This window comes from Coregonus clupeaformis, chromosome 5 (assembly GCF_020615455.1).
Source record: "Coregonus clupeaformis isolate EN_2021a chromosome 5, ASM2061545v1, whole genome shotgun sequence".
NCBI classification, from domain to species: domain Eukaryota; kingdom Metazoa; phylum Chordata; class Actinopteri; order Salmoniformes; family Salmonidae; genus Coregonus; species Coregonus clupeaformis.
Genome location: NC_059196.1, coordinates 40,335,448 through 40,361,379, shown reverse-complemented (window position 1 = coordinate 40,361,379; position 25,932 = coordinate 40,335,448). Strand labels below are relative to the sequence as shown.

The window sequence follows — 25,932 nt, the reverse complement described above, 5'->3', positions numbered from 1 at the left end:
CTTGGTCAGCTCTTGATATGAAACAGCATGTTGTGTTGTCCTTGGACGCTCATATCTGAAGTTCTGGAAAAGTTCAGAAAAACACTGGAGACCTTGGTAACCTCACGGCCTGGCTGAACTCTCTGAACACTAGCACAAGGGAGAGAATACGGCCTCTGATAAATCACATTGAATGTGGTAAGAGTCACACTACTGCTGAAAGTATGTTCTCTCTGGTTAGCCTTTTGGACATAACATCTACTAGAAGGTAGCCTACACTTCCACCAACCAATGAAAGCTATATGATTATGGTAAACAAAATGAAAAACAGTGCTTCAAACATTCTCTAGAAGTTTGTATCCTTCTTTTAAAAAGCACAAACCCATAGAATGTCTTTACACTAACAGTGCCAAGAGCTGGTGAAAAGTACTTAACTAACGAGAAACATCCAAATATGATTGGTGTCATATCAATCTTTCATTGCTTAGCTCCACACACACACACAAAGGACATGACAAGGCATTAGCCATATGGTTGATGACAACAGAAAACCACCTAATAGGCTAGTCTATAAAGGAAAACACGGGGCTAGTTTGGCAGCCAGGCCTGGCTGTTGTTTATGTTGTTGGAAGGGCTGTACAGACTTTAATAACACGTCTACATGGAATAATTCCCCTCAAAACAGTCAGCAATTATAGTGTGTAAACAGTCCCCTCCTGCCACTGTGAAATGAGCGAACTCCCAGAGAATCTTGGTAGAGTAGACAGACAGCCGGAGAGGGATTAAAACTGACAGACAGAACACATTTCCCTTTGGAGAGAGACAGGATTCAGGAAGATTAGGCTATTCCCCTCCTCGCCCAATATTAATAGAGGACTTGTTTGAATGTCAGCACTACTGGAAGTGAGTGCAGACTGACTGAACGGTTCATACATATGATTATTGAACTATAGAGACGGGTAGACAAGGAGCTATTAGCACAAAGGTTACCAGTACATTTGTTTTCAAAGACAATTGATCATGACCTCCACCAAAGGGTATTAATATACAGTTGAAGTCGGAAGTTTACATACACTCAATTAGTATTTGGTAGCATTGCCTTTAAATTGTTTAACTTGGGTCAAAAGTTTTGGGTAGCCTTCCACAAGCTTCTCACAATAAGTTGGGTGAATTTTGGCCCATTCCTCCTGACAGAGCTGATGTAACCGAGTCAGGTTTGTAGGCCTCCATGCTCGCACACGCTTTTTCAGTTCTGCCCACACATTTTCTATAGGATTGAGGTCAGAGCTTTGTGATGGCCACTCCAATACCTTGACTTGGTTGTCCTTAAGCCCTTTTGCCACAACTTTGGAAGTATGCTTAGGGTCATTGTCCATTTGGAAGACCCATTTGCGACCAAGTTTTAACTTCCTGACTGATGTCTTGAGATGTTGCTTCAATATATCCACATAATTTTCCTTCCTCATGATGCCATCTATTTTGTGAAGTGCACCAGTCCCTCCTGCAGCAAAGCACCCCCACAGCATGATGCTACCACCCCCGTGCTTCACGGTTGGGATGGTGTTCTTTGGCTTGCAAGCTACCCCCTTTTTCCTCCAAACATAACGATGGTCATTATGGCCAAACAGTTCTATTTTTGTTTCATCAGACCAGAGGACATTTCTCCAAAAAGTACGATCTTTGTCCCCATGTGCAGTTGCAAACCGTAGTCTGGCTTTTTTATGGCGGTTTTGGAGCAGTGGCTTCTTCCTTGCTGAGCGGCCTTTCAGGTTACGTCGATATAGGACTCGTTTTACTGTGGATATAGATACTTTTGTACCCATTTCCTCCAGCATCTTCACAAGGTCCTTTGCTGTTGTTCTGGGATTGATTTGCACTTTTCGCACCAAAGTACGTTCATCTCTAGGAGACAGAACGCGTCTCCTTCCTGAGCGGTATGACGGCTGTGTGGTCCCATGGTGTTTATACTTGCATACTATTGTTTGTACAGATGAACGTGGTACCTTCAGGCGTTTGGAAATTGCTCCCAAGGATGAATCAGACTTGTGGAGGTCTACAGTTTTTTTCTGAGGTCTTGGCTGATTTCTTTTGATTTTCCCATGATGTCAAGCAAAGAGGCACTGAGTTTGAAGGTAGGCCTTGAAATGCATCCATAGGTACACCTCCAATTGACTCAAATTATGTAAATTAGCCTATCAGAAGCTTCTAAATCCATGACATCATTTTCTGGAATTTTCCAAGCTGTTTAAAGGCACAGTCAACTTAGTGTATGTAAACTTCTGACCCACTGGAATTGTGATACAGTGAATTATAAGTGAAATAATCAGTCTGTAAATAATTGTTGGAAAAATTACTTGTGTCATGCACAAAGTAGATGTCCTAACTGACTTGCCAAAACCATAGTTTGTTAACAAGAAATGTGTGGCGTGGTTGAAAAAAAAAAAAACTGTAATTGCTTGACTGAATGTCTTATATGAACATAGTGCTTAAATCAAATGACTCAAACAAATTTAATTTCAAGTAATCAAATTACAATTAAAATACATTTCCATCATTAAAATTCTCAGACATTAGAAAACCTAGGACTGTGATTTGTAGTTCCTCTAAAGCTTTACTAACAATCATGACAGACTATCACCATCGTCCCCTCATTCAGCTAGCCTAGAGGCTGCTGGTTTAGTCATCTCACAGAAAATATTCATCACACAGTGACACGCCATTGGCCTCTGCCAGCATTCTGAGGATGAGTGCTGGATATGCACCTGCATCCCAGAATGCTCCTGGGCCCACCAACACACTGTCAATGTACATCACTGTTTGTGTTCTAAGGTGCTCCTGGCCCTGTCCCACAGGAATATAGAGACATCCTCCTAAACGCTTGTTAACTTGTGTCTCAGTAACTTCTACAGCTCTGACAGCCTGTAAACATGCAGAGGTGTTGAAGCTTTTGACCTTTCATTCTGTAGGGAACTAAAAAGTTAATGGAAGACTTGAGAGGAAGACAGAAGAGAGTTAGCAAGGCAGGGGAGTGAAATTCATAATTTACATTCTGCTCAGAAAATGTTTCCTGCATGATGTTGGCTGAATGTTCTCTGCCATATTAGAATGTGCCACGCCTGGTTTTCTAGTCTAGTGCAGTCTTTAGTTGTGAAGTAAAACAGCGATGGTAGCGAGTGATTTGAAAACAGGATTTCTACTTCACATGTCCCTGTACGTCATTTGACAGACCAAGGCCACAGAATGATGCTCGTTCCTATTTCTAGACCCATTGTGCTCCAGGTAAAGACTGGCTAAATGGAAGAACTCAATTATTACAGAGGCCAGATCAGCTTGAAGTGCCAGTGACATGGGCAGCCTTTCTACAAACCACTCCAACACACACAGAGGCCAGGTTCACAAAGAGAGGGAGGCTCAGGCAAACTGGCCTGTTCATTATCCAGCTCTGAGAGGAGAGATGACAGCAACCACTTCTATTATTAGTTCTGTTCTGAATCTGGGCATTTTGAAGGGAGTCCATGTCTCAGCGAGACCTTGGGTTTCTCATGGTCACGGTTCAGTGATGCTGCCTGTCAGGTTCACACATCACATGTAACTGATACCAACACTGATTGGGCACTTACATCATTAAAGATGCATCTACAGTATGGACGTCATCTGACCTGGCAGTGCTGGCACACAAACAGGCAATCTCCCAATGTAAGATGACTCTAGGCCTCCAATACAAGGCAGCACAGCAGCCATAGTTAAAGGGATTTTGGCAATGAGTGACTGTGTGTCTGTTCTGCCATGAGGGACATAATTGTATTCAATGTTGGCCTGGATGTCAGTCCATGTCTGCAGAGACCCTTTGGTGCTGTAGCCCTAGGGCCACGGCTGTTGGAGCTGCATAAACGGACATCCAATTTAACTGAATTTTTACTGTTATATTTCCGTCACTGAGTTTTTATTCATGCTTAGTTAGCAGCATTCAAATGTACAGTACTTCAATAATAGGCGTGGGCGGACCCAGAAAAATAAGCTATTGAAACATGGCATAGTTGGGGTGTGAGGTTGGGATGCAGATTCTGGCAGAGGAGTAGACTGGCAAAGACTCAGAGTAGCACCATGGAAGGTCCAATATAATCCTGTGGTACTGTGCACAGACAGGCTGCTGATTGGCCGATTCTCCCCCAGCGGGTCAAAGTGCCCGCCACACATAGCCATGGTGGCCAAGGCTGCGCACACACACAGCTGACTCTGCAGTACCATATCTACCAGTCTCAGAGACAGGAAACAGAGCCACGGGATAGTATTCCCATCGAAGGATGAAAAAAATCCATATAATTTTGTTGTTTCTCTCTGTGCTGATTTTCTTTTAATGTGGCCTTGGTCAAGTCAAATACTAATGTGTTCCGTCTATCGGAAGGTTTAAAGAACTCATGCAGCATTCCCTTCCTGAGGGCAAATAGGGTAGGAAAGAAAGGTCAAAACATATAGCTCATCCATCCACCAGAGCCTGCAAGTAAAGCTCACAGGATGAGAGCTCATTCCTATAAATAGAAAAAGGGTAGTTGGACATATTTTCGTTTGAGGTGCACAGGAGTTGTATAATGACACTGCAACGCATGTTATGATGTGTCAAATTGTATGCAACACCGCTGAGGGAATGGTGCATTTTCCTTTTCTCTCTCCCCATATGGATCCTTCCAAGCCTTAGATCACATTTATATGCCATATAAAACATGTATGGTACGTCATATTTCACACACGTTTCAGCCCCCTCAGCTCTGTCTCCATGTCCCAGGCTAGCAAGGTGATGGACTATAGTGCTCCTGCCCTCATGCTCTCTCTGAGTTTCTTCTCATGCGGTACTAAATCACTGACAGACAGACCTGGGCTGCATAGCATTACAGAAAAACCCACTTAGACAAATAAAGGCTGCGATGAATGTGACCAAGGGGAGGCTCTGAATGCTTAATAAAAAAAATATCAAATACTACTATCTGCAGCACTTACAGGCTTAAACACAGTCACAAGGCCAAAGACACCTCCAGTGAGAGCCCAAGGACAGGTTATTAGGGAAGGGATGGGCTGCAAGGTTATCTGGTTAGAGAAAGGCCTACATGGCTCTTTATCAATACATCTTGAAAGATTTGGTTAGCAGGGGTGCTCAACTCTTACCCTATGAGGTCCGGAGCCTGCTGGTTTTCTGTTGTCCAGGTCTAAATCAGTCCCTCATTAGAAGGGAACAATGAAAAAATGCAGTGGAACTGGCTTCGAGGTCTAGAGTTGAGTTTGAGGGGTGTAGGGTAACGGATGGCATAGGAGAGGAGTCCTGCCCACATGCACTGCACGCTCACACACACACACGCCAAATTTGAGTGTTTTTAATTAATAGTGAGATATAAGATGCAGTGTGGTGCTGTAATCCTGCAGTGAACTGGCACGGAAAAAGAAAAAAAGTGGACTGCTACCAATCGATTACACTCGCTCCCTTCAACCAACAGACATTTGGGTTATAATAGATCTTCCAGAAATAACTACCATAGAGAGACACCTGTACACCATGTCCATTATGGTCATTTAGGTACAAAAGTAAGGTCTGCTAGGCAGAACTCACCTTGGTGGTGTCATCATGTGACCGCTGGTACCGTTTCCAGCGGCACCCATAGATCCCTGTAAGACATGACAAACACAGCTGCCTCTCATAGACCTGCAGGGGTTGGTGCTTCACCATGCTCCTTCAGTCCTGGTACACCTCCAGACCACTAACATCCCATTGACCAAACTGGAGCCTGCCTGGGAGAGGAAGAAGGAAAAAGAAACATCAGTATTGCCTTCAATACATTCTGCAAGGAAATATTGTATCCATTAGGACATGAGACAGGTGTATGGATGATTGTTGTGGGTGTTTCACTGAGGTGACATTTGAATATCAACAGTCAGCAAGACAGACGAAATTTGAATATCAACATGGCACATGCATATCTACGCACTTCAATACCAACATATGTCACTTAACTAGAAAGACATGAAAGTGGTCATTGAATTAGAATAAACAGATTGAACTATTAATTGCATATAATTACCTCACATTAATGAATTATGGCAGATTCATTTCACTACCCCCTTGGAGCAATAGGCCTACAATTGGAATATTGCTGAACTTCGATTCAACAATTCTCCCAGAATTTGAGAGCTTTCTTGATGGATATTTTAGTTACCTTTAGTTAAAAGTCTCCCATCAAAGTATAAAAACCATGTTCCAAAGTGTCATTGAAGTACCTCAGTAAAATAGAACACACAGTACCAGGGATGAGCTGGTCCATTTTTAGCCCAGTGGGCCTGTCTAACTTGGTTTTATTGCGCAAAATGATAATTATCTGGCTAGTAATGGAGGCCTCAAGGAAAATAATGGTCTGGAGTGGAGGCCTTAAGGCAAAAAAATGGGCTGGTGTGTTAGAAATGCCAGGGACGATTTCTGGTCCCAGTCCGCCCCTGCACAGTACAATGAAAAGCACCTTCAGTGCTTTGATACCAAGCCAAGCCACAAATTAGAATTGCCATTGTCAAGTCCTGTTTTCAATGACAACTGTGGCTGCCTCCCGTGGCTTCCATCAATACAAGGTCAGAGCTAAATGACAATCTAACCATAATTGAAAGGACTGGGCGCACAGAGTGTCTTTGAACATTACATTAAACTACAATGACATTCAATCTGTTGAATATCCCTTTACTCTCAGAGGGTCACAGCCTGTCTGGGTTCTGCGGCAGAGTAGAGGGCACCAGGACTTTGTCAGCCTGGTTGTGTGTGTGTGTGTGTGTGTGTGTGTGTGTGGTGCCTACTGGGCAGGTGGGGCAGGAGCCAGCATTGGCCTGGGTCTACTCTGACTAATCCCAGATGAATTAGTCAGAGAATAAATTACTCAGGGAATGACTGAAAGGTCCTGCTGGCTCAGCAGCAACTCATATCAGCTATAATAATAATAATAATAATAATAATAATAATAATAAATGATGATGATGATGATGATGATGATGATAAATGGCAATAACATTAAGCCAAGGCCTGGCTAGCTTAATACGTGTCACAGTCCAATAAGTGTCATGAAGGAGCATGCTGATCAAGTTAACTCTGAAAAAGGCATGCTGATTACAATCTGAAAGTGAAATAACCCAAGATGTTATCAAGAGGGTAAATAATTGACCTGTACCCAAGATGTGAGTTTACACCCCAAGTAAACATGGCATGGTGATTAATGAAATGATTACAAATGGAGATTAGAATGCAATATTATCAGCATGTTTCTCAATTGAAGATTTGCCTGACTTGCTAGTCCTCCCACTGCGCAGGTTTTAATTGCAGCTATCCTATGGGCCGTCTTTGTGGAGCAGCGCCATGTTTCAGGAGGGATTTGAAATGCATGTTAATTACACCCATCAGCATGCAATCAGGGAGGCGTGCGCTCTGCTGCTCCGGACAGCTGTTTATTTGCATCGTCGGAGGGTACTGTGCTTCCTGTCATTAGTGGAACTGCCGTGAGGAGGGCAGGGTGCTCGTCAAGACCACCCTGTCACGCCCCAGCTGGCCCAGAGCGCCCTGTGGTGCAGCTCCGTGATCAGACCATTCAGGCTGAGCCCTGTGGTGGCGTTAGACTAGTCCTGGCTGAGGAGCTTCAGAGTGCTGTAGGGTTTAGATGAGGATCAGACACTGCTGCCTGCCCTGCCTCGCAGCAGCACGGCTATTTGATCATCTGTTTTTTGTCTAAATAAATCACATCAGAGGGGTGGATGGATGCATAACGCAAGCACAAACCATGGGCTTATAAAATCTGCTGTATAAACAAACTGCTGTCCAAAGTCTTCCCAACATCCCAGGCTGTACTGCTTCCATCAGAATTGTTCTGCTCAGGGCTGTAACTAAGGGACTATATGCACTTCGTATCTAAGGAACTGGGGTACTAGTACTTCAAGGGTCTAGTGAGGAATGGATATATTAAAAAAGGGAGTACTGCATAATTAAGTAGTTCTGGCTTCTATTCTGGGGCACTATCCTGTGTGTGTATTAATATGGAGAAGAAAGGACTTGGGAGGGTCTTAGTTCCATAGACAGGATGATGACACTGAACTAACCAACTTCAAATATGAGCTCAAGTAAAACATATACACATCTATTCTAGATAATAATAAAATAATAATATGCCATTTAGCAGACGCTTTTATCCAAAGCGACTTACAGTCATGCGTGCATACATTTTTGTGTATGGGTGGTCCCGGGGATCGAACCCACTACCTTGGCGTTACAAGCGCCGTGCTCTACCAGCTGAGCTACAGAGGACCACCCATCAATAGATCATCCTATTATGTAGTAGGGTTAATAAGCAGCCTGTAGTGAATATCTTGGATCATGCCATTCTCTGATAATTATTTTGTATTTAGGTTTCCAGTCCAGTCAGGTTTCCAGAGTAGAGATGGATCGTTACTGAATATCCATTGCCCAAAGAAGTGGATGGGTATTTTCAAATGGACCAATGGAAAGGCACGACCAATGACAATGGTTAGGCTACTCTTAGAATAGCTGTTCCAGTTTAGCATTAGTCACAAATACATTATAATACATAGAATGCAGGCAATTTGATTTTCACAGAAAGGTTGTTTGCATTAGATTTTAGCCATTTAGCAGACGCTCTTATTACAGGCGCAATTAGGGTTAAGTGCCTTGCTCAAGGGCATTAGCAGATTTTTCACCTAGTTGGCTCAGAGATTCGAACCAGCAACCTTTTAGTTACTGGCCCAACACTCTTAACCGCTAGGCTATCTGAACAGGCAAAGAGAGAGATGAGTAAAGGTGTAGACCAGTGGTCACCAACTGGTCGATCGCGATCACCAAACATTTATGTAAAAAACCCAACAATAAAGCCTTGCATTCCTATTATTTTTTATTCGTTTCACGCTGTTGGCGTTAGGTGCACTTGATTTAGCAGCCCTAGCGCCGGGAAGGCAAAGTGTTCCCATTTTGAACCATTTCATGTGTCTGAAGGCAGAAGTCTGCCTACCCGGCAGGCCCAGAGAGAAAATAAAATGCACCTATAGGCCTAACGCTGGCCAATCAGATAGCTCAGATCACTGTGTCTGCGCAGTTTCTTCGAGCCATAGGCATAGACTGTAAAAAGAAGCCTCGAACGCACAGCAAAGTTGATACTGTGAGATTTCACAACTTTTAAAACCATGACTAGAGAGACAACAAATGCAGCAAAGAGCTGCTGTTTTTATGAGTAAGTTCATACTCAGCAGTGTCAACACTTCGTTCAACACTTATAAGCCATAACATGTGTGTTCTCCCTATTTCCACTCACGCTACAACCAGCTGCAATGAATGAGTATAGCAAAGTGTTCCGATAAGCTTGCGTTATTATTAGCGGCTTGTCTTTTTTTTTTTTTTTTTTTTTTATCATCGAGGAATATTTCACTTTCTATGGTCATAGGAGTAACACCATGAATAGGTGAATTTTTAATTGATTAATGTTGCATTGGCTTACATTTTTAAAGTCATGTTTTAAAAAAACCTGAGTGGTAGACCTCAGCTTGCATTTTGACACAAAAAGTGATCTCGACTCAAAAAAGGTTGGTGACCACTGGTGTAGACAGTGCACAGCACAGATGAAAGCTCACCCTGACAAACAATGACCAGGGTTGGGGAGTAACTAATTACATGTAATCAGATTTTTTTATTTTTATAAATTGCCTTGGATCTTGCATAAAAAGTTACTGTCCAAAGGATTAACAACATTTACATTTACGTCATTTAGCAGACGCTCTTATCCAGAGCGACTTACAAATTGGTGCATTCACCCTATAGCCAGTGGGATAACCACTTTACAATTATTATTATTATTTTTTTTTGGGGGGTAGAAGGATTACTTTATCCTATCCCAGGTATTCCTTAAAGAGGTGGGGTTTCAAATGTCTCCGGAAGGTGGAGAGTGACTCCGCTGTCCTGGCGTCGTGAGGGAGCTTGTTCCACCATTGGGGTGCCAGAGCAGCGAACAGTTTTGACTGGGCTGAGCGGGAACTTTGCTTCCGCAGAGGAAGGGGAGCCAGCAGGCCAGAGGTGGATGAACGCAATGCCCTCGTTTGGGTGTAGGGACTGATCAGAGCCTGAAGGTACGGAGGTGCCGTTCCCCTCACAGCTCCATAGGCAAGCACCATGGTCTTGTAACAGATGCGAGCTTCAACTGGAAGCCAGTGGAGTGTGCGGAGGAGCGGGGTGACGTGAGAGAACTTGGGAAGGTTGAACACCAGACGGGCTGCGGCATTCTGGATGAGTTGTAGGGGTTTAATGGCACAGGCAGGGAGCCCAGCCAACAGCGAGTTGCAGTAATCCAGACGGGAGATGACAAGTGCCTGGATTAGGACCTGTGCCGCTTCCTGTGTAAGGCAGGGTCGTACTCTCCGAATGTTGTAGAGCATGAACCTGCAGGATCGGGTCACCGCCTTGATGTTAGCGGAGAACGACAGCTTGTACAACTGCTTGTATGAAGCGCTAGACAATATATGTCATCTAATGTCTGGGCATGCAGACTTCAAGATAAAGACAACAACATGAAAGATGTAGAAATAACTAATGTACATGAAAGCATTAATGACATTGTAACAACCACATACCACCATATCAATACCACACATCTTTACAACATTAAACATATTGACACGCGTTAACTCATGTCTTCTAATTCAAATAGTGTTGGCAAAACCTTGAATTTGATGAGTTTGCTCTCCAACATGACAATAATGAGGTCTGGGTGTTGAGGCAGCAGCTTTAACACCCGAGATGTGCAAGGGAAGCAGCATAATCATGTTTCTCACAGCATCAGTACTAGTGATATCAGCCCATCCTCAAGGCCATACTCATTAACATGGGCATAATACACCAATACCTCCCCCTCACTGCATGGCACCGTCACTACTAAACCCTAGGCTAAACATTTCCCACTGGTGTTCAGATCAGGTAAATGGTAAGGCTGTGTGTATACTGTATTGGATCAGAGTTGACAGCGTAAATATAGCCTATGCAGTTTAGACTTTATTTGCACAGTAATCTTGGACTCATTATATCCAATGTGATCAAATTGAGTAAAGGCACGACTGAAATGTGTCTAAAGTGCATTCTTCTCACCACTTTTAGTTTTCCTGAGCATTATGCAATGGTGACCGATTGCCAGTAAAGAAGCCTGGCAGCATACTGTTAGGAGTGTGGGCTGCCCCAACAAAGTCACACATTGTCTGTGACCGTCTGCTAAACAAGACCAGCTCTTTCTTTACAAAGCCCAAGACTGTCAAAATATTTGTTGCGGACAGCAAATCTCTCGTTGCCTTGAATGCCCTCTGTCCTAATGTCTGAGAAATAAGACCGAAGGGCGAGGAAGGCCCCAAAATGTTATTCTCAGATTCTGCTGCCTCATTTCCTCCAATCAAAGAGGCAGAGAGAAAAACAGTCTGCAGGGTAGGAAATGCTTCAGCACTTTTCCCAGGCCAGCAGACAGAGAGGGGAGAGGGAGACTCCTTTAACCAACAAACAGATTGGAAGGAGACTGAGACCAAGTAGCACAGGCCTTCAGCATGACCAGATGCCAGGCCACAGCCATTGGGTTGGAGTGTTACAGAGAACAGACACCTCTCAGACTCTCATAGCTCCCCTTTTAGCTGAGGTAACACACTGGAATCAGCTGGAGCTCAAAGACAGCAAGATAGAATCAGCAGTGCTCCAATGGATAGCAACTGTCGTCGAGTCCAACATTTCAGACAAGCTCACGTTTAAATCGTATGAAACTGGAAATTAGCCAATCCTCCATTGTTCACGCAATGGAGTGGTCAAATGCTTTATTGGGCAATGGAATGGTCAAATGCTTTACTGGGCAGGTGTGATGTAGTGATGTTTGTATGATGTAGTCATTTGTATGTGTATGTTTTGTATTGTTTATAAAATATTAAATCGTATACAAAATAATAATCACATGAAAGCCAATTTTTACATTTACATTTACGTCATTTAGCAGACGCTCTTATCCAGAGCGACTTACAAATTGGTTCATTCACCTTATAGCCAGTGGGATAACCACTTTACAATGTTTTTTATTTTATTTATTTTTTTAGGGGGGTGGGGGGGGTGGGATGGGGTAAGGGGGGGGTGGGTTGGGGTAAGGGGGGGGTAGAAGGATTACTTTATCCTATCCCAGGTATTCCTTAAAGAGGTGGGGTTTCAAATGTCTCCGGAAGGTGGTGAGTGACTCCGCTGTCCTGGCGTCGTGAGGGAGCTTGTTCTACCATTGGGGTGCCAGAGCAGCGAACAGTTTTGACTGGGCTGAGCGGGAACTATGCTTCCGCAGAGGTAGGGGAGCCAGCAGGCCAGAGGTGGATGAACGCAATGCCCTCGTTTGGGTGTAGGGACTGATCAGAGCCTGAAGGTACGGAGGTGCCGTTCCCCTCACAGCTCTGTAGGCAAGCACCATGGTCTTGTAGCAGATGCGAGCTTCAACTGGAAGCCAGTGGAGTGTGCGGAGGAGCGGGGTGACGTGAGAGAACTTGGGAAGGTAGAACACCAGACGGCCTGCGGCATTCTGGATGAGTTGTAGGGGTTTAATGGCACAGGCAGGGAGCCCAGCCAACAGCGAGTTGCAGTAATCCAGAGGGGAGATGACAAGTGTCTGGATTAGGACCTGTGCCACTTCCTGTGTAAGGCAGGGTCGTACTCTCCGAATGTTGTAGAGCATGAACCTACAGGATCGGGTCACCGCCTTGATGTTAGCGGAGAACGACAGGGTGTTGTCCAGGGTCACGCCAAGGCTCTTCGCACTCTGGGAGGAGGACACAACGGAGTTGTCAACCGTGATGGCGAGATCATGGAACAGGCAGTCCTTCCCCGGGAGGAAGAGCAGCTCCGTCTTGCCAAGGTTCAGCTTGAGGTGGTGATCCATCATCCATACTGATATGTCTGCCAGACATGCAGAGATGCGATTCGCCACCTTGTTATCAGAAGGGGGAAAGGAGAAGATTAGTTGTGTGTCGTCTGCGTAGCAATGATAGGAGAGGCCATGTGAGGATATGACAGAGCCAAGTGACTTGGTGTATAGTGAGAATAGGAGAGGGCCTAGAACTGAGCCCTGGGGGACACCAGTGGTGAGAGCACGTGGTGCGGAGACAGCTTCTCGCCACGCCACTTGGTAGGAGCGACCGGTCAGGTAGGACGCAATCCAAGAGTGAGCCGCGCCGGAGATGTCCAGCTCGGAGAGGGTGGAGAGGAGGATCTGATGGTTCACAGTATCAAAGGCAGCAGACAGGTCTAGAAGGACAAGAGCAGAGGAGAGAGAGTTAGCTTTAGCAGTGCGGAGAGCCTCCGTGACACAGAGAAGAGCAGTCTCAGTTGAATGACCAGTCTTGAAACCTGACTGGTTTGGATCAAGAAGGTCATTCTGAGAGAGATAGCAAGAGAGTTGGCTAAAGACGGCACGCTCAATAGTTTTGGAGAGAAAAGAAAGAAGGGATACTGGTCTGTAGTTGTTGACATCAGAGGGGTCGAGTGTTGGTTTTTTGAGAAGGTGTGCAACTCTCGCTCTCTTGAAGACGGAAGGGACATAGCCAGCGGTCAAGGATGAGTTGATCAGCGAGGTGAGGTAAGGGAGAAGGTCACCGGAGATGGTCTGGAGAAGAGAGGAGGGGATAGGGTCAAGCGGGCAGGTTGTTGGGCGGCCTGCAGTCACAAGTCGCAAGATTTTATCTGGAGAGAGAGGGGAGAAAGAAGTCAAAGCATAGGGTAGGGCAGTGTGAGCAGGACCAGCAGTGTCATTTGACTTAACAAACAAGGATCAGATGTCGTCAACCTTCTTTTCAAAATGGTTGACGAAGTCATCCACAGAGAGGGAGGAGGGGGGATTCAGCAGGGAGGATTCAGCAGGGAGGAGAATGTGGCAAAGAGCTTCCTAGGGTTAGAGGCAGATGCTTGGAATTTAGAGTGGTAGAAAGTGGCCTTAGCAGCAGAAACAGATGAAGAAAATGTAGAGAGGAGGGAGTGAAAAGATGTCAGGTCCGCAGGGAGTCTAGTTTTCTTCCATTTCCGCTCAGCTGCCCGGAGCTCTGTTCTGTGAGCTCGCAATGAGTCATCAAGCCACGGAGCTGGAGGGGAGGACCGAGCCGGCCGGGAGGATAGGGGACATAGAGAGTCAAAGGATGCAGAAAGGGAGGAGAGGAGGGTTGAGGAAGCAGAATCAGGAGATTGGAGGGAGAAGGATTGAGCAGAGGGAAGAGATGATAGGATGGAAGAGGAGAGAGTAGCGGGAGAGAGAGAGCGAAGGTTGCGACGGCGCATTACCATCTGTGTAGGGGCAGAGTGAGTAGTGTTGGAGGAGAGCGAGAGAGAAAAGGATACAAAGTAGTGGTCGGAGACTTGGAGGGGAGTTGCAGTGAGATTAGTAGAAGAACAGCATCTAGTAAAGATGAGGTCAAGCGTATTGCCTGCCTTGTGAGTAGGGGGACGGTGAGAGGGTGAGGTCAAAAGAGGAGAGGAGTGGAAAGAAGGAGGCAGAGAGAAATGAGTCAAATGTAGACGTAGGGAGGTTGAAATCCCCCCAGAACTGTGAGGGGTGAGCCATCCTCAGGAAAGGAACTTATCAAGGCGTCAAGCTCATTGATGAACTCTCCAAGGGAACCTGGAGGGCGATAGATGACAAGGATATTAAGCTTAAATGGGCTAGTGACTGTGACAGCATGGAATTCAAATGAGGAGATAGACAGATGGGTCAGGGGAAAATTTGAGAATGTCCACTTGGGAGAGATGAGGATTCCTGTGCCACCACCCCGCTGACCAGATGCTCTCGGGGTATGCGAGAACACATGGTCAGACGAGGAGAGAGCAGTAGGAGTAGCAGTGTTTTCAGTGGTAATCCATGTTTCCGTCAGCGCCAAGAAGTATGGTTCCCAATCAGAGACAACAAGCAACAGCTGATTCACGTTGCCTCTGATTGAGAACCACCCCGGCCAACATAGAAACACAAAACATAGAAACTAACACCCTGGCTCAACATGAAAGAGTCCCCAGAGCCAGGGCGTGACAGTACCCCCCCAAAGGCGCGGACTGCGACCGCGCCAACCAAACACCACAGGGGAGGGACCGGGTGGGCATTCCACCTCGGCGGCGGATCCGGCTCCAGGCGTGACCCCCACCCTCTAACAACCCCCCCGTAGTGCCCCTGGTCTGGTCCCGCTGGCTGGAGCTAGACTGGACATCGGTGGAGCGGATTGCTTAGGCTCCGGTGTGGAGCAGCTGACCGGTACCTGACCAGGCACCTGTGAAACGGGCACGGGCTGTACCTGACTGACGACGCGCACCACAGGCTTGGTGCGGGAAGCAGGGACGGGCCGGACCGAGCTGACGACACGCACCATTGGCTTGGTGCGGGGAGCAGGGACGGGCCGAACCGGGCTGACGAAGCGCACCTTTGGCTTGGTGCCGGGAGCAGGAACAGGCCGGACCGGGCTGACGACGCGCACCATAGGCTTGGTGCGGGGAGCAGGAACAGGCCGGACCGGGCTGGCGACGCGCACCATAGGCTTGGTGCGAGGGGCAGGAACAGGCCGGGCCGGGCTGGCAACGCGCACCATTGGCTTGGTGCGGGGAGCAGGAACAGGCCGGGCTGGCAACGCGCACCATAGGCTTGGTGCGGGGAGCAGGCCGGACCGGGCTGGTGACGCGCACCATAGGCTTGGTGCGAGGGACAGGAACAGGCCGGACCGGGCTGGCGACGCGCATCACAGGCTTGGTGCGAGGGACAGGAACAGGCCGGACCGCACTGGGAACACACACCACTGGCCTTACACGGGGATCAGGAACGGGCCGGACCGGACTGGCAACACACCTCAGTACCTCTCGCCGTGCCTCTACACTTTCCTTCCCTCTACTCACCAATGGCTCCCGTAACCCGGTGGCCTTCTCTCCTCGTCCACTAACTCGCCCTTTTTCTGCCTCCAGCAGCCCCGTCGCCCATGCCATGTGCCCCCCCCCTAAACATTTCTTGGGGGTGCCTCTCGTCTGTCCAACGACGATACTGTTGGCGCCGTACCTCCTCTCTCGCCAGGGCTTTAACCCTTGCCCATGGTCCTCTGCCCTCGAACATGTCCTCCCAGGACCACCATTGGCCCATCGCCAACTTCTCCAGCTCCCTACCCGGGGTTTGCTCCGACACACGCTGCTTGGTCCAGTTTAGGTGGGATCTTCTGTCACGATCGTCATTTGAAGAAACGGGCCAATGCGCAGCGTGGAATGCGAACATCTTTATTTTATATTTCACCACACGAACAAAAACAACAAAACGATACGTGAAGTCCTTGGGTACATACACAAACCATACACGGAACAAGATACCACACCACACAAATGCCAAACGACTACCTAAGTATGGTTCCCAATCAGAGACAACAAGCAACAGCTGATTCACGTTGCCTCTGATTGAAAACCACCCCGGCCAACATAGAAACACAAAACATAGAAACTAACACCCTGGCTCAACATTAAAGAGTCCCCAGAGCCAGGGCGTGACACACTCCTCTTTGAAGATCTTCTCCAAGTCATTAAGATTTCGAGGCTGACGTTTGGCAACTCGAACATTTGGCTCCCTCCACAGATTTTCTATGGGATTAAGGTCTGGAGACTGGCTAGGCCACTCCAGGACCTTAATGTGCTTCTTCTTGAGCCACTCCTTTGTTGCCTTGGCCGTGTGTTTTGGGTCATTGTCATGCTGGAATACCCATCCACGACCCATTTTCAATGCCCTGGCTGAGGAAAGGAGGTTCTCACCCAAGATTTGATGGTACATGGCCCCGTCCATCGTCCCTTTGATGGGGTGAAGTTGTCCTGTCCCCTTAGCAGAACACCCCCAAAGCATAATGTTTCCACCTCCATGTTTGACGGTGGGGATGGTGTTCTGGGGGTCATAGGCAGCATTCCTCCTCCTCCAAACACGGCGAGTTGAGTTGATGCCAAAGAGCTCCATTTTGGTCTCATCTGACCACAACACTTTCACACAGTTCTCCTCTGAATCATTCAGATGTTCATAGGCAAACTTCAGACGGGCATGTACAGTGGGGAGAACAAGTATTTGATACACTGCCGATTTTGCAGGTTTTCCTACTTACAAAGCATGTAGAGGTCTGTAATTGTCTGTAAAAATCCAGAAAATCACAATGTTTGATTTTTAAGTAATTAATTTGCATTTTATTGCATGACATAAGTATTTCATCACCTACCAACCAGTAAGAATTCCGGCTCTCACAGACCTGTTAGTTTTTCTTTAAGAAGCCCTCCTGTTCTTCACTCATTACCTGTATTAACTGCACCTGTTTGAACTCGTTACCTGTATAAAAGACACCTGTCCACACACTCAATCAAACAGACTCCAACCTCTCCACAATGGCCAAGACCAGAGAGCTGTGTAAGGACATCAGGGATAAAATTGTGTACAACCCCAAGAACACCATCCCAACCGTGAAGCATGGAGGTGGAAACATCATTCTTTGGGGATGCTTTTCTGTAAAGGGGACAGGACGACTGCACCGTATTGAGGGGAGGATGGATGGGGCCATGTATCGCAAGATCTTGGCCAACAACCTCCTTCCCTCAGTAAGAGCATTGAAGATGGGTCGTGGCTGGGTCTTCCAGCATGACAACGACCCGAAACACACAGCCAGGGCAACTGCAGTGTATCAAATACTTGTTCTCCCCACTGTATATATATACACACATATACACATACAGTGGAGAGAACAAGTATTTGATACACTGCCGATTTTGCAGGTTTTCCTACTTACAAAGCATATAGAGGTCTGTAATTCTTATCATAGGTACACTACAACCGTGAGAAACGGAATCTAAAACAAAAATCCAGAAAATCACATTGTATGATTTTTAAGTAATTAATTTGCATTTTATTGCATGACATAAGTATTTGATACACCAGAAAAGCAGAACTTAATATTTGGTACAGAAACCTTTGTTTGCAATTACAGAGATCATGCGTTTCCTGTAGGTCTTGACCAGGTTTGCACACACTGCAGCAGGGATTTTGGCCCACTCCTCCATACAGACCTTCTCCAGATCCTTCAGGTTTTGGGGCTGTCGCTGGGCAATACGGACTTTCAGCTCCCTCCAAAGATTTTCTATTGGGTTCAGGTCTGGAGACTGGCTAGGCCACTCCAGGACCTTGAGATGCTTCTTACGGCGCCACTCCTTAGTTGCCCTGGCTGTGTGTTTCGGGTCGTTGTCATGCTGGAAGACCCAGCCACGACCCATCTTCAATGCTCTTACAGAGGGATGGAGGTTGTTGGCCAAGATCTCGCGATACATGGCCCCATCCACCCTCCCCTCAATACGGTGCAGTCGTCCTGTCCCCTTTGCAGAAAAGCATCCCCAAAGAATGATGTGTCCACCTCCATGCTTCACGGTTGGGATGGTGTTCTTGGGGTTGTACTCATCCTTCTTCTTCCTCCAAACACGGCGAGTGGAGTTTAGACCAAAAAGCTCAATTTATGTCTCATCAGACCACATGACCTTCTCCCATTTCTCCTCTGGATCATCCAGATGGTCATGGGCAAACTTCAGACGGGCCTGGACATGCGCTGGCTTGAGCAGGGGGACCTTGCGTGCACTGCACGACGTAGTGTGCGGCGTAGTGTGTTACTAATGGTTTTCTTTGAGACTGTGGTCCCAGCTCTCTTCAGGTCATTGACCAGGTCCTGCCGTGTAGTTCTGGGCTGATCCCTCACCTTCCTCATGATCATTGATGCCCCACAAGGTGAGATCTTACATGGAGCCCCAGACCGAGGGTGATTGACCGTCATCTTGGAATAACGGCAGGCGAGGTGAGTAGTCATGCTGTACTTCGCTCCGCAGGTAATATGACACATTACATTACAATGGAACGATTTGATTAGTGTTATGTTGGCTAGCTACATAGTTGTATTTGTATCAAAGATAAAGGTGTAGTATAGAGTAACTATCGAGGTTAGCTAGCCAGCTACATTCGTTCGCAGCGACGCTGTTTTTCAAACAAAGTCAACACCGCAGCCATTGCTAGCTAGCCAGCCAGCTAGCAGTACTGTAGCAACTAAATACAATATCCTTTTAGCCAGCTACATTCGTTCGCAGCGACGCCGTTTTTCAAACAAAGTCATCACCGCAGCCATTGCTAGCTAGCCAACGCTACCAGCTAGCAGTACTATAGCAACTAAATACAATATAATTTTAGCCAGCTACATTCGTTCGCAGCGACGCCGATTTTCAAACAAAGTCAACACAGCAGCCATTGCTAGCTAGCCAACACGACCAGCTAGCAGTACTGTAGCAGCTAAATACAATATCTTTGTGCTAGCTAGCCAACGTTTAATTATTGCTGCGTTATGAAAGGAACTAGACACGGACACGAATTATCTGTTTAGTGTGTTAACACACTATTGGTAGTTTGTTGTAACCAAGTATTGGTGCTAAACCGTGTGTTATTGGATGCTAGCATGCTAGTTAGCTATGGCGTCATAGTTAGCTAGCTGAATAAAGTAAGTTGAGTCTATTCCTTGAAACATTGAACCGCTGTAGTTTACAACAATTCTAATTTCTAAAGTGGAAGTTGGGAGAGTTTTATTCGGGTGTTTCAGTGAAACAATTATAGTTTCTGAGGTGGAAGTTGGGAGAGTTATATTTGGGAGTTGTGGTGAGGGAGGCCCCGCTCTCTCCTTTCCCAGATGTTTAGTTCATTTCATTCCGATCTCCTCTGCATTATTGTAGCCATTTGCTACAGCCTGTCAACTATGCCTATCCCTGTTCTCTCCTCTCCGCACAGGCTACAGAAACGCCTCACACCACGTGGCAGCTGCCTCTCTAACCTGGTGGTCCCTGCACGCACCACACACCTGGAGTTCCAGGTCTCAGGCAGCCTCTGGAACTGCCGTTCTGCTGCCAACAAGGCTGACTTCATCCCAGCCTATGCTACCCTCCAGTCCCTCGACTTCCTGGCGCTGACGGAAACATGGATTACCACTGAAAACACTGCTACTCCTACTGCTCTCTCCTCGTCTGACCATGTGTTCTCGCATACCCCGAGAGCATCTGGTCAGAGGGGTGGGTGGCACAGGAATCCTCATCTCTCCCAAGTGGACATTCTCAATTTTTCCCCTAACCCATCTGTCTATCTCCTGATTTGAATTCCATGCTGTCACAGTCACTAGCCCATTTAAGCTTAATATCCTTGTCATCTATCGCCCTCCAGGTTCCCTTGGAGAGTTCATCAATGAGCTTGACGCCTTGATAAGTTCCTTTCCTGAGGATGGCTCACCCCTCACAGTTTTGGGGGATTTCAACCTCCCTACGTCTACATTTGACTCATTTCTCTCTGCCTCCTTCTTTCCACTCCTCTCCTCTTTTGACCTCACCCTCTCACCGTCCCCCCTACTCACAAGGCAGGCAATACGCTTGACCTCATCTTTACTAGATGCTGCTCTTCTACTAATCTCACTGCAACTCCCCTCCATGTCTCCGACCACTACTTTGTATCCTTTTCTCTCTCGCTCTCCTCCAACACTACTCACTCTGCCCCTACACAGATGGTAATGCGCCGCCGCAACCTTCGCTCTCTCTCTCCCACTACTCTCTCCTCTTCCATCCTATCATCTCTTCCCTCTGCTCAATCCTTCTCCCTCCAATCTCCTGATTCTGCCTCCTCAACCATCCTCTCCTCCCTTTCTGCATCCTTTGACTCTCTGTTTCCCCTATCCTCCCGGCCGGCTCGGTTCTCCCCTCCAGCTCCGTGGCTTGATGACTCATTGCGAGCTCACAGAACAGAGCTCCGGGCAGCTGAGCGGAAATGGAAGAAAACTAGACTCCCTGCAGACCTGGAATCTTTTCACTCCCTCCTCTCTACATTTTCTTCATCTGTTTCTGCTGCTAAGGCCACTTTCTACCACTCTAAATTCCAAGCATCTGCCTCTAACCCTAGGAAGCTCTTTGCCACATTCTCCTCCCTGCTGAATCCCCCCCCTCCCCCTCCCCTCCCTCCTCCCTCTCTGTGGATGACTTCGTCAACCACTTTGAAAAGAAGGTTGACGACATCCGATCCTCGTTTGTTAAGTCTAATGACACTGCTGGTCCTGCTCACACTGCCCTACCCTATGCTTTGACTTCTTTCTCCCCTCTCTCTCCAGATAAAATCTTGCGACTTGTGACTGCAGGCCGCCCAACAACCTGCCCGCTTGACCCCATCCCCTCCTCTCTTCTCCAGACCATCTCCGGTGACCTTCTCCCCTACCTCACCTCGCTGATCAACTCATCCTTGACCGCTGGCTATGTCCCTTCCGTCTTCAAGAGAGCGAGAGTTGCACCCCTTCTCAAAAAACCAACACTCGATCCCTCTGATGTCAACAACTACAGACCAGTATCCCTTCTTTCATTTCTTTCCAAAACTATTGAGCGTGCCGTCTTTAGCCAACTCTCTTGCTATCTCTCTCAGAATGACCTTCTTGATCCAAACCAGTCAGGTTTCAGGACTGGTCATTCAACTGAGACTGCTCTTCTCTGTGTCACGGAGGCTCTCCGCACTGCTAAAGCTAACTCTCTCTCCTCTGCTCTTGTCCTTCTAGACCTGTCTGCTGCCTTTGATACTGTGAACCATCAGATCCTCCTCTCCACCCTCTCCGAGCTGGGCATCTCCGGCGCGGCTCACTCTTGGATTGCGTCCTACCTGACCGGTCGCTCCTACCAAGTGGCATGGCGAGAAGCTGTCTCCGCACCACGTGCTCTCACCACTGGTGTCCCCCAGGGCTCAGTTCTAGGCCCTCTCCTATTCTCGCTATACACCAAGTCACTTGGCTCTGTCATATCCTCACATGGCCTCTCCTATCATTGCTACGCTGACGATACACAACTAATCTTCTCCTTTCCCCCTTCTGATAACCAGGTGGCGAATCGCATCTCTGCATGTCTGGCAGACATATCAGTATGGATGACGGATCACCACCTCAAGCTGAACCTTGGCAAGACGGAGCTGCTCTTCCTCCCGGGGAAGGACTGCCCGTTCCATGATCTCGCCATCACGGTTGACAACTCCGTTGTGTCCTCCTCCCAGAGTGCGAAGAGCCTTGGCGTGACCCTGGACAACACCCTGTCGTTCTCCGCTAACATCAAGGCGGTGACCCGATCATGCAGGTTCATGCTCTACAACATTCGGAGAGTACGACCCTGCCTTACACAGGAAGCGGCACAGGTCCTAATCCAGGCACTTGTCATCTCCCCGTCTGGATTACTGCAACTCGCTGTTGGCTGGGCTCCCTGCCTGTGCCATTAAACCCCTACAACTCATCCAGAATGCCGCAGCCCGTCTGGTGTTCAACCTTCCCAAGTTCTCTCCGTCACCCCGCTCCTCCGCACACTCCACTGGCTTCCAGTTGAAGCTCGCATCTGTTACAAGACCATGGTGCTTGCCTATGGAGCTGTGAGGGGAACGGCACCTCCGTACCTTCAGGCTCTGATCAGTCCCTACACCCAAACGAGGGCATTGCGTTCATCCACCCCTGGCCTGCTGGCTCCCCTTCCTCTGCGGAAGCATAGTTCCCGCTCAGCCCAGTCAAAACTGTTCGCTGCTCTGGCACCCCAATGGTGGAACAAGCTCCCTCACGACGCCAGGACAGCGGAGTCACTCACCACCTTCCGGAGACATTTGAAACCCCACCTCTTTTAAGGAATACCTGGGATAGGATAAAGTAATCCTTCTACCCCCCTCCCCCGGATAAAAATAATCATTCTAGCCCCCCCTGGATAAAAATAAAAAAATAAAAAATAAAATAAAAATTAATACAAAATTAAATAAAAAATTAAATAAAAAAAAATACAATAATACAAACATTTGTTAAGTGGTTATCCCACTGGCTATAGGGTGAATGCACCAATTTGTAAGTCGCTCTGGATAAGAGCGTCTGCTAAATGACGTAAATGTAATCTTGAACTTCTTCCATTTTCTAATAATTGCGCCAACAGTTGTTGCCTTCTCACCAAGCTGCTTGTCTATTGTCCTGTAGCCCATCCCAGCCTTGTGCAGGTCTACAATTTTATCCCTGATGTCCTTACACAGCTCTCTGGTCTTGGCCATTGTAGAGAGGTTGGATTCTGTTTGATTGAGTGTGTGGACAGGTGTCTTTTATACAGGTAACAAGTTCAAACAGGTGCAGTTAATACAGGTAATGAGTGGAGAACAGGAGGGCGTCTTAAAGAAAAACTAACAGGTCTGTGAGAGCCGGAATTCTTACTGGTTGGTAGGTGATCAAATACTTATGTCATGCAATAAAATGCAAATTAATTACTTAAAAATCATACAATGTGATTTTCTGGATTTTTGTTTTAGATTCCGTCTCTCACAGTTGAAGTGTACCTATGATAAAAATTACAGACCTCTACATGCTTTGTAAGTAGGAAAACCTGCAAAATCGGCAGTGTATCAAATACTTGTTCTCCTCACTGTACATACATACATACATACATACATACACACACACACACACACCTATTTAAAAAGATATATCTATTCAAATATCTTGCATATCTTAATTTCCATCATTATCAATTAATATGTGTAATAATGTTGGCAGTTCATGCGTAGGATTGTTACCTATAACCTGGATTGCCATTGTATTACATAACATTTTTGTCAACCAATTATTATTTTAGCAAACAATTATTGTGGTTCATCCTATATTCTCCCGAACATCCTTACCCCCTTGCAACAGGTGTGGGACACACACACACACACACACACACACACACACACACACACACACACACACACACACACACACACACACACACACACACACACACACACACACACCCTTTCCTCCACAATCAACCATAAGATCAGATGCTCAACGGTTGTTACATCCCAGAGCCCAACTCAAGAAAGGACCTGATTTACGAATGCATATACAGTTACAGTTGTTTGAGAAAGCATGCAAGATTGAGCAAAAATTGACAACAATGTGAGATTTGACTAATCTATGTCAAGTCTGCCAAAAGGCACCTAAAGGACTCAGACCATGATAAACAAGATTCTCTGCTCTGATGAAACCAAGATTGAACTCTTTGGCCTGAATGCCAAGCGTCACGTCTGGAGGAAACCTGGCACCATCCCTACGGTGAAACATGGTGGTGGCAGCATCGTGCTGTGGAGATGTTTTTCAGCAGCAGGGACTGGGAGACTAGTCAGGAGAGGGAAAGATGAACGGAGCAAAGTACAGAGAGACCCTTGAGGAAAACCTGCTCCTGAGCGCTCAGGACCTCAGGCTGGGGGGAGGGTTCACCTTCCAACAGGACAATGACCCTAAGCACACAGACAAGACAACGCAGGAGTGGCTTCGGGACAAGTCTCTGAATGTCCTTGGGTGGCCCAGCCAGAGCCCGGACTTGAACCCGATCGAACATCTCTAGAGACACCTGAAAATAGCTGTGCAGCGACGCTCCCCATCCAACCTGAGAGAGATTGAGAGGACCTGCAGAAAAGAAAATGGGAGAAACTCCCCAAATACAGGTGTGCCAAGCTTGAAGTGTCATTCCCAAGAAGACTCGAGGCTGTAATCGCTGCCAAAGTTGCTTCAACAAAGTACTGAGTAAAAGGATCTGAATACTTATGTAAATGTGACATTTCACCCAAAATAATGTATTAGCTAACATTTCTAAAAACCTGTTTTTGCTTTGTCATTATGAGGCATTGTGTGTAGATTGATGAGGGTAAAAAACAATTTAATCCATTTTAGAAAAAGGCTGTAACGTAACAAAATGTGGAAACAGTCAAGGGGTCTGAATACATTCCGAATGCACTTGTTATTTTATGTTATTTTATTGTTTTACTATTTCATCTATTTATTGTTTTATTTGATCTATTTATTAATTTTCGTACTTTTTAACTGCATTGTTGAGAAAGGGGTCGTAAGCATTTCACGGTAAAGTCTACACTTGTTGCTTCTACAGTGAGGGAAATAAGTATTTGATCCCCTGCTGATTTTGTACGTTTGCCCACTGACAAAGAAATGATCAGTCTATAATTTTAATGGTAGGTTTATTTGAACAGTGAGAGACAGAATAACAACAAATAAATCCAGAAAAACGCATGTCAAAAATGTTATAAATTGATTTGCATTTTAATGAGGGAAATAAGTATTTGACCCCCTCTCAATCAGAAAGATTGTCTTTCAGGACTGGTCATTCAACTGAGACTGCTCTTCTCTGTGTCACGGAGGCTCTCCGCACTGCTAAAGCTAACTCTCTCTCCTCTGCTCTTGTCCTTCTAGACCTGTCTGCTGCCTTTGATACTGTGAACATCCTTGGAGAGCTCTTTGGTCTTGGCCATGGTGGAGAGTTTGGAATCTGATTGATTGATTGCTTCTGTGGACAGGTGTCTTTTATACAGGTAACGAGCTGAGATTAGGAGCACACTCTTAAAGCTCTCCAAGGATGTCAGGGACAAGATTGTAGACCTACACAAGGCTGGAATGGGCTACAAGACCATCGCCAAGCAGCTTGGTGAGAAGGTGACAACAGTTGGTGCGATTATTCGCAAATGGAAGAAACACAAAATAACTGTCAATCTCCCTCGGCCTGGGGCTCCATGCAAGATCTCACCTCGTGGAGTTGCAATGATCATGAGAACGGTGAGGAATCAGCCCAGAACTACACGGGAGGATCTTGTCAATTATCTCAAGGCAGCTGGAACCATAGTCACCAAGAAAACAATTGGTAACACACTACGCCGTGAAGGACTGAAATCCTGCAGTTCCTGCAAGGTCCCCCTGCTCAAGAAAGCACATATACATGCCCGTCTGAAGTTTGCCAATGAACATCTGAATGATTCAGATGAGACCAAAATAGAGCTCTTTGGCATCAACTCAACTCGCAGT

General features: G+C 46.6%; 1 protein-coding gene across 4 annotated transcripts in view; it reads right to left on the bottom strand.

Annotated features, from left to right (window-relative positions):
- Positions 1 to 25,932, bottom strand: part of LOC121557833 (glycerophosphodiester phosphodiesterase domain-containing protein 5-like) — a 97,584-nt gene that overhangs the window by 36,124 nt on the left and 35,528 nt on the right. For all 4 annotated transcript variants that reach the window (XM_041871304.2, XM_045214431.1, XM_045214434.1 and 1 more), the window contains exon 2: positions 5,579 to 5,757. In XM_041871304.2, coding sequence (XP_041727238.1) covers positions 5,579 to 5,695 — 117 coding nt within the window. In that variant the 5' untranslated portion in view covers positions 5,696 to 5,757. The remainder of the gene's footprint in view (positions 1 to 5,578; positions 5,758 to 25,932) is intronic.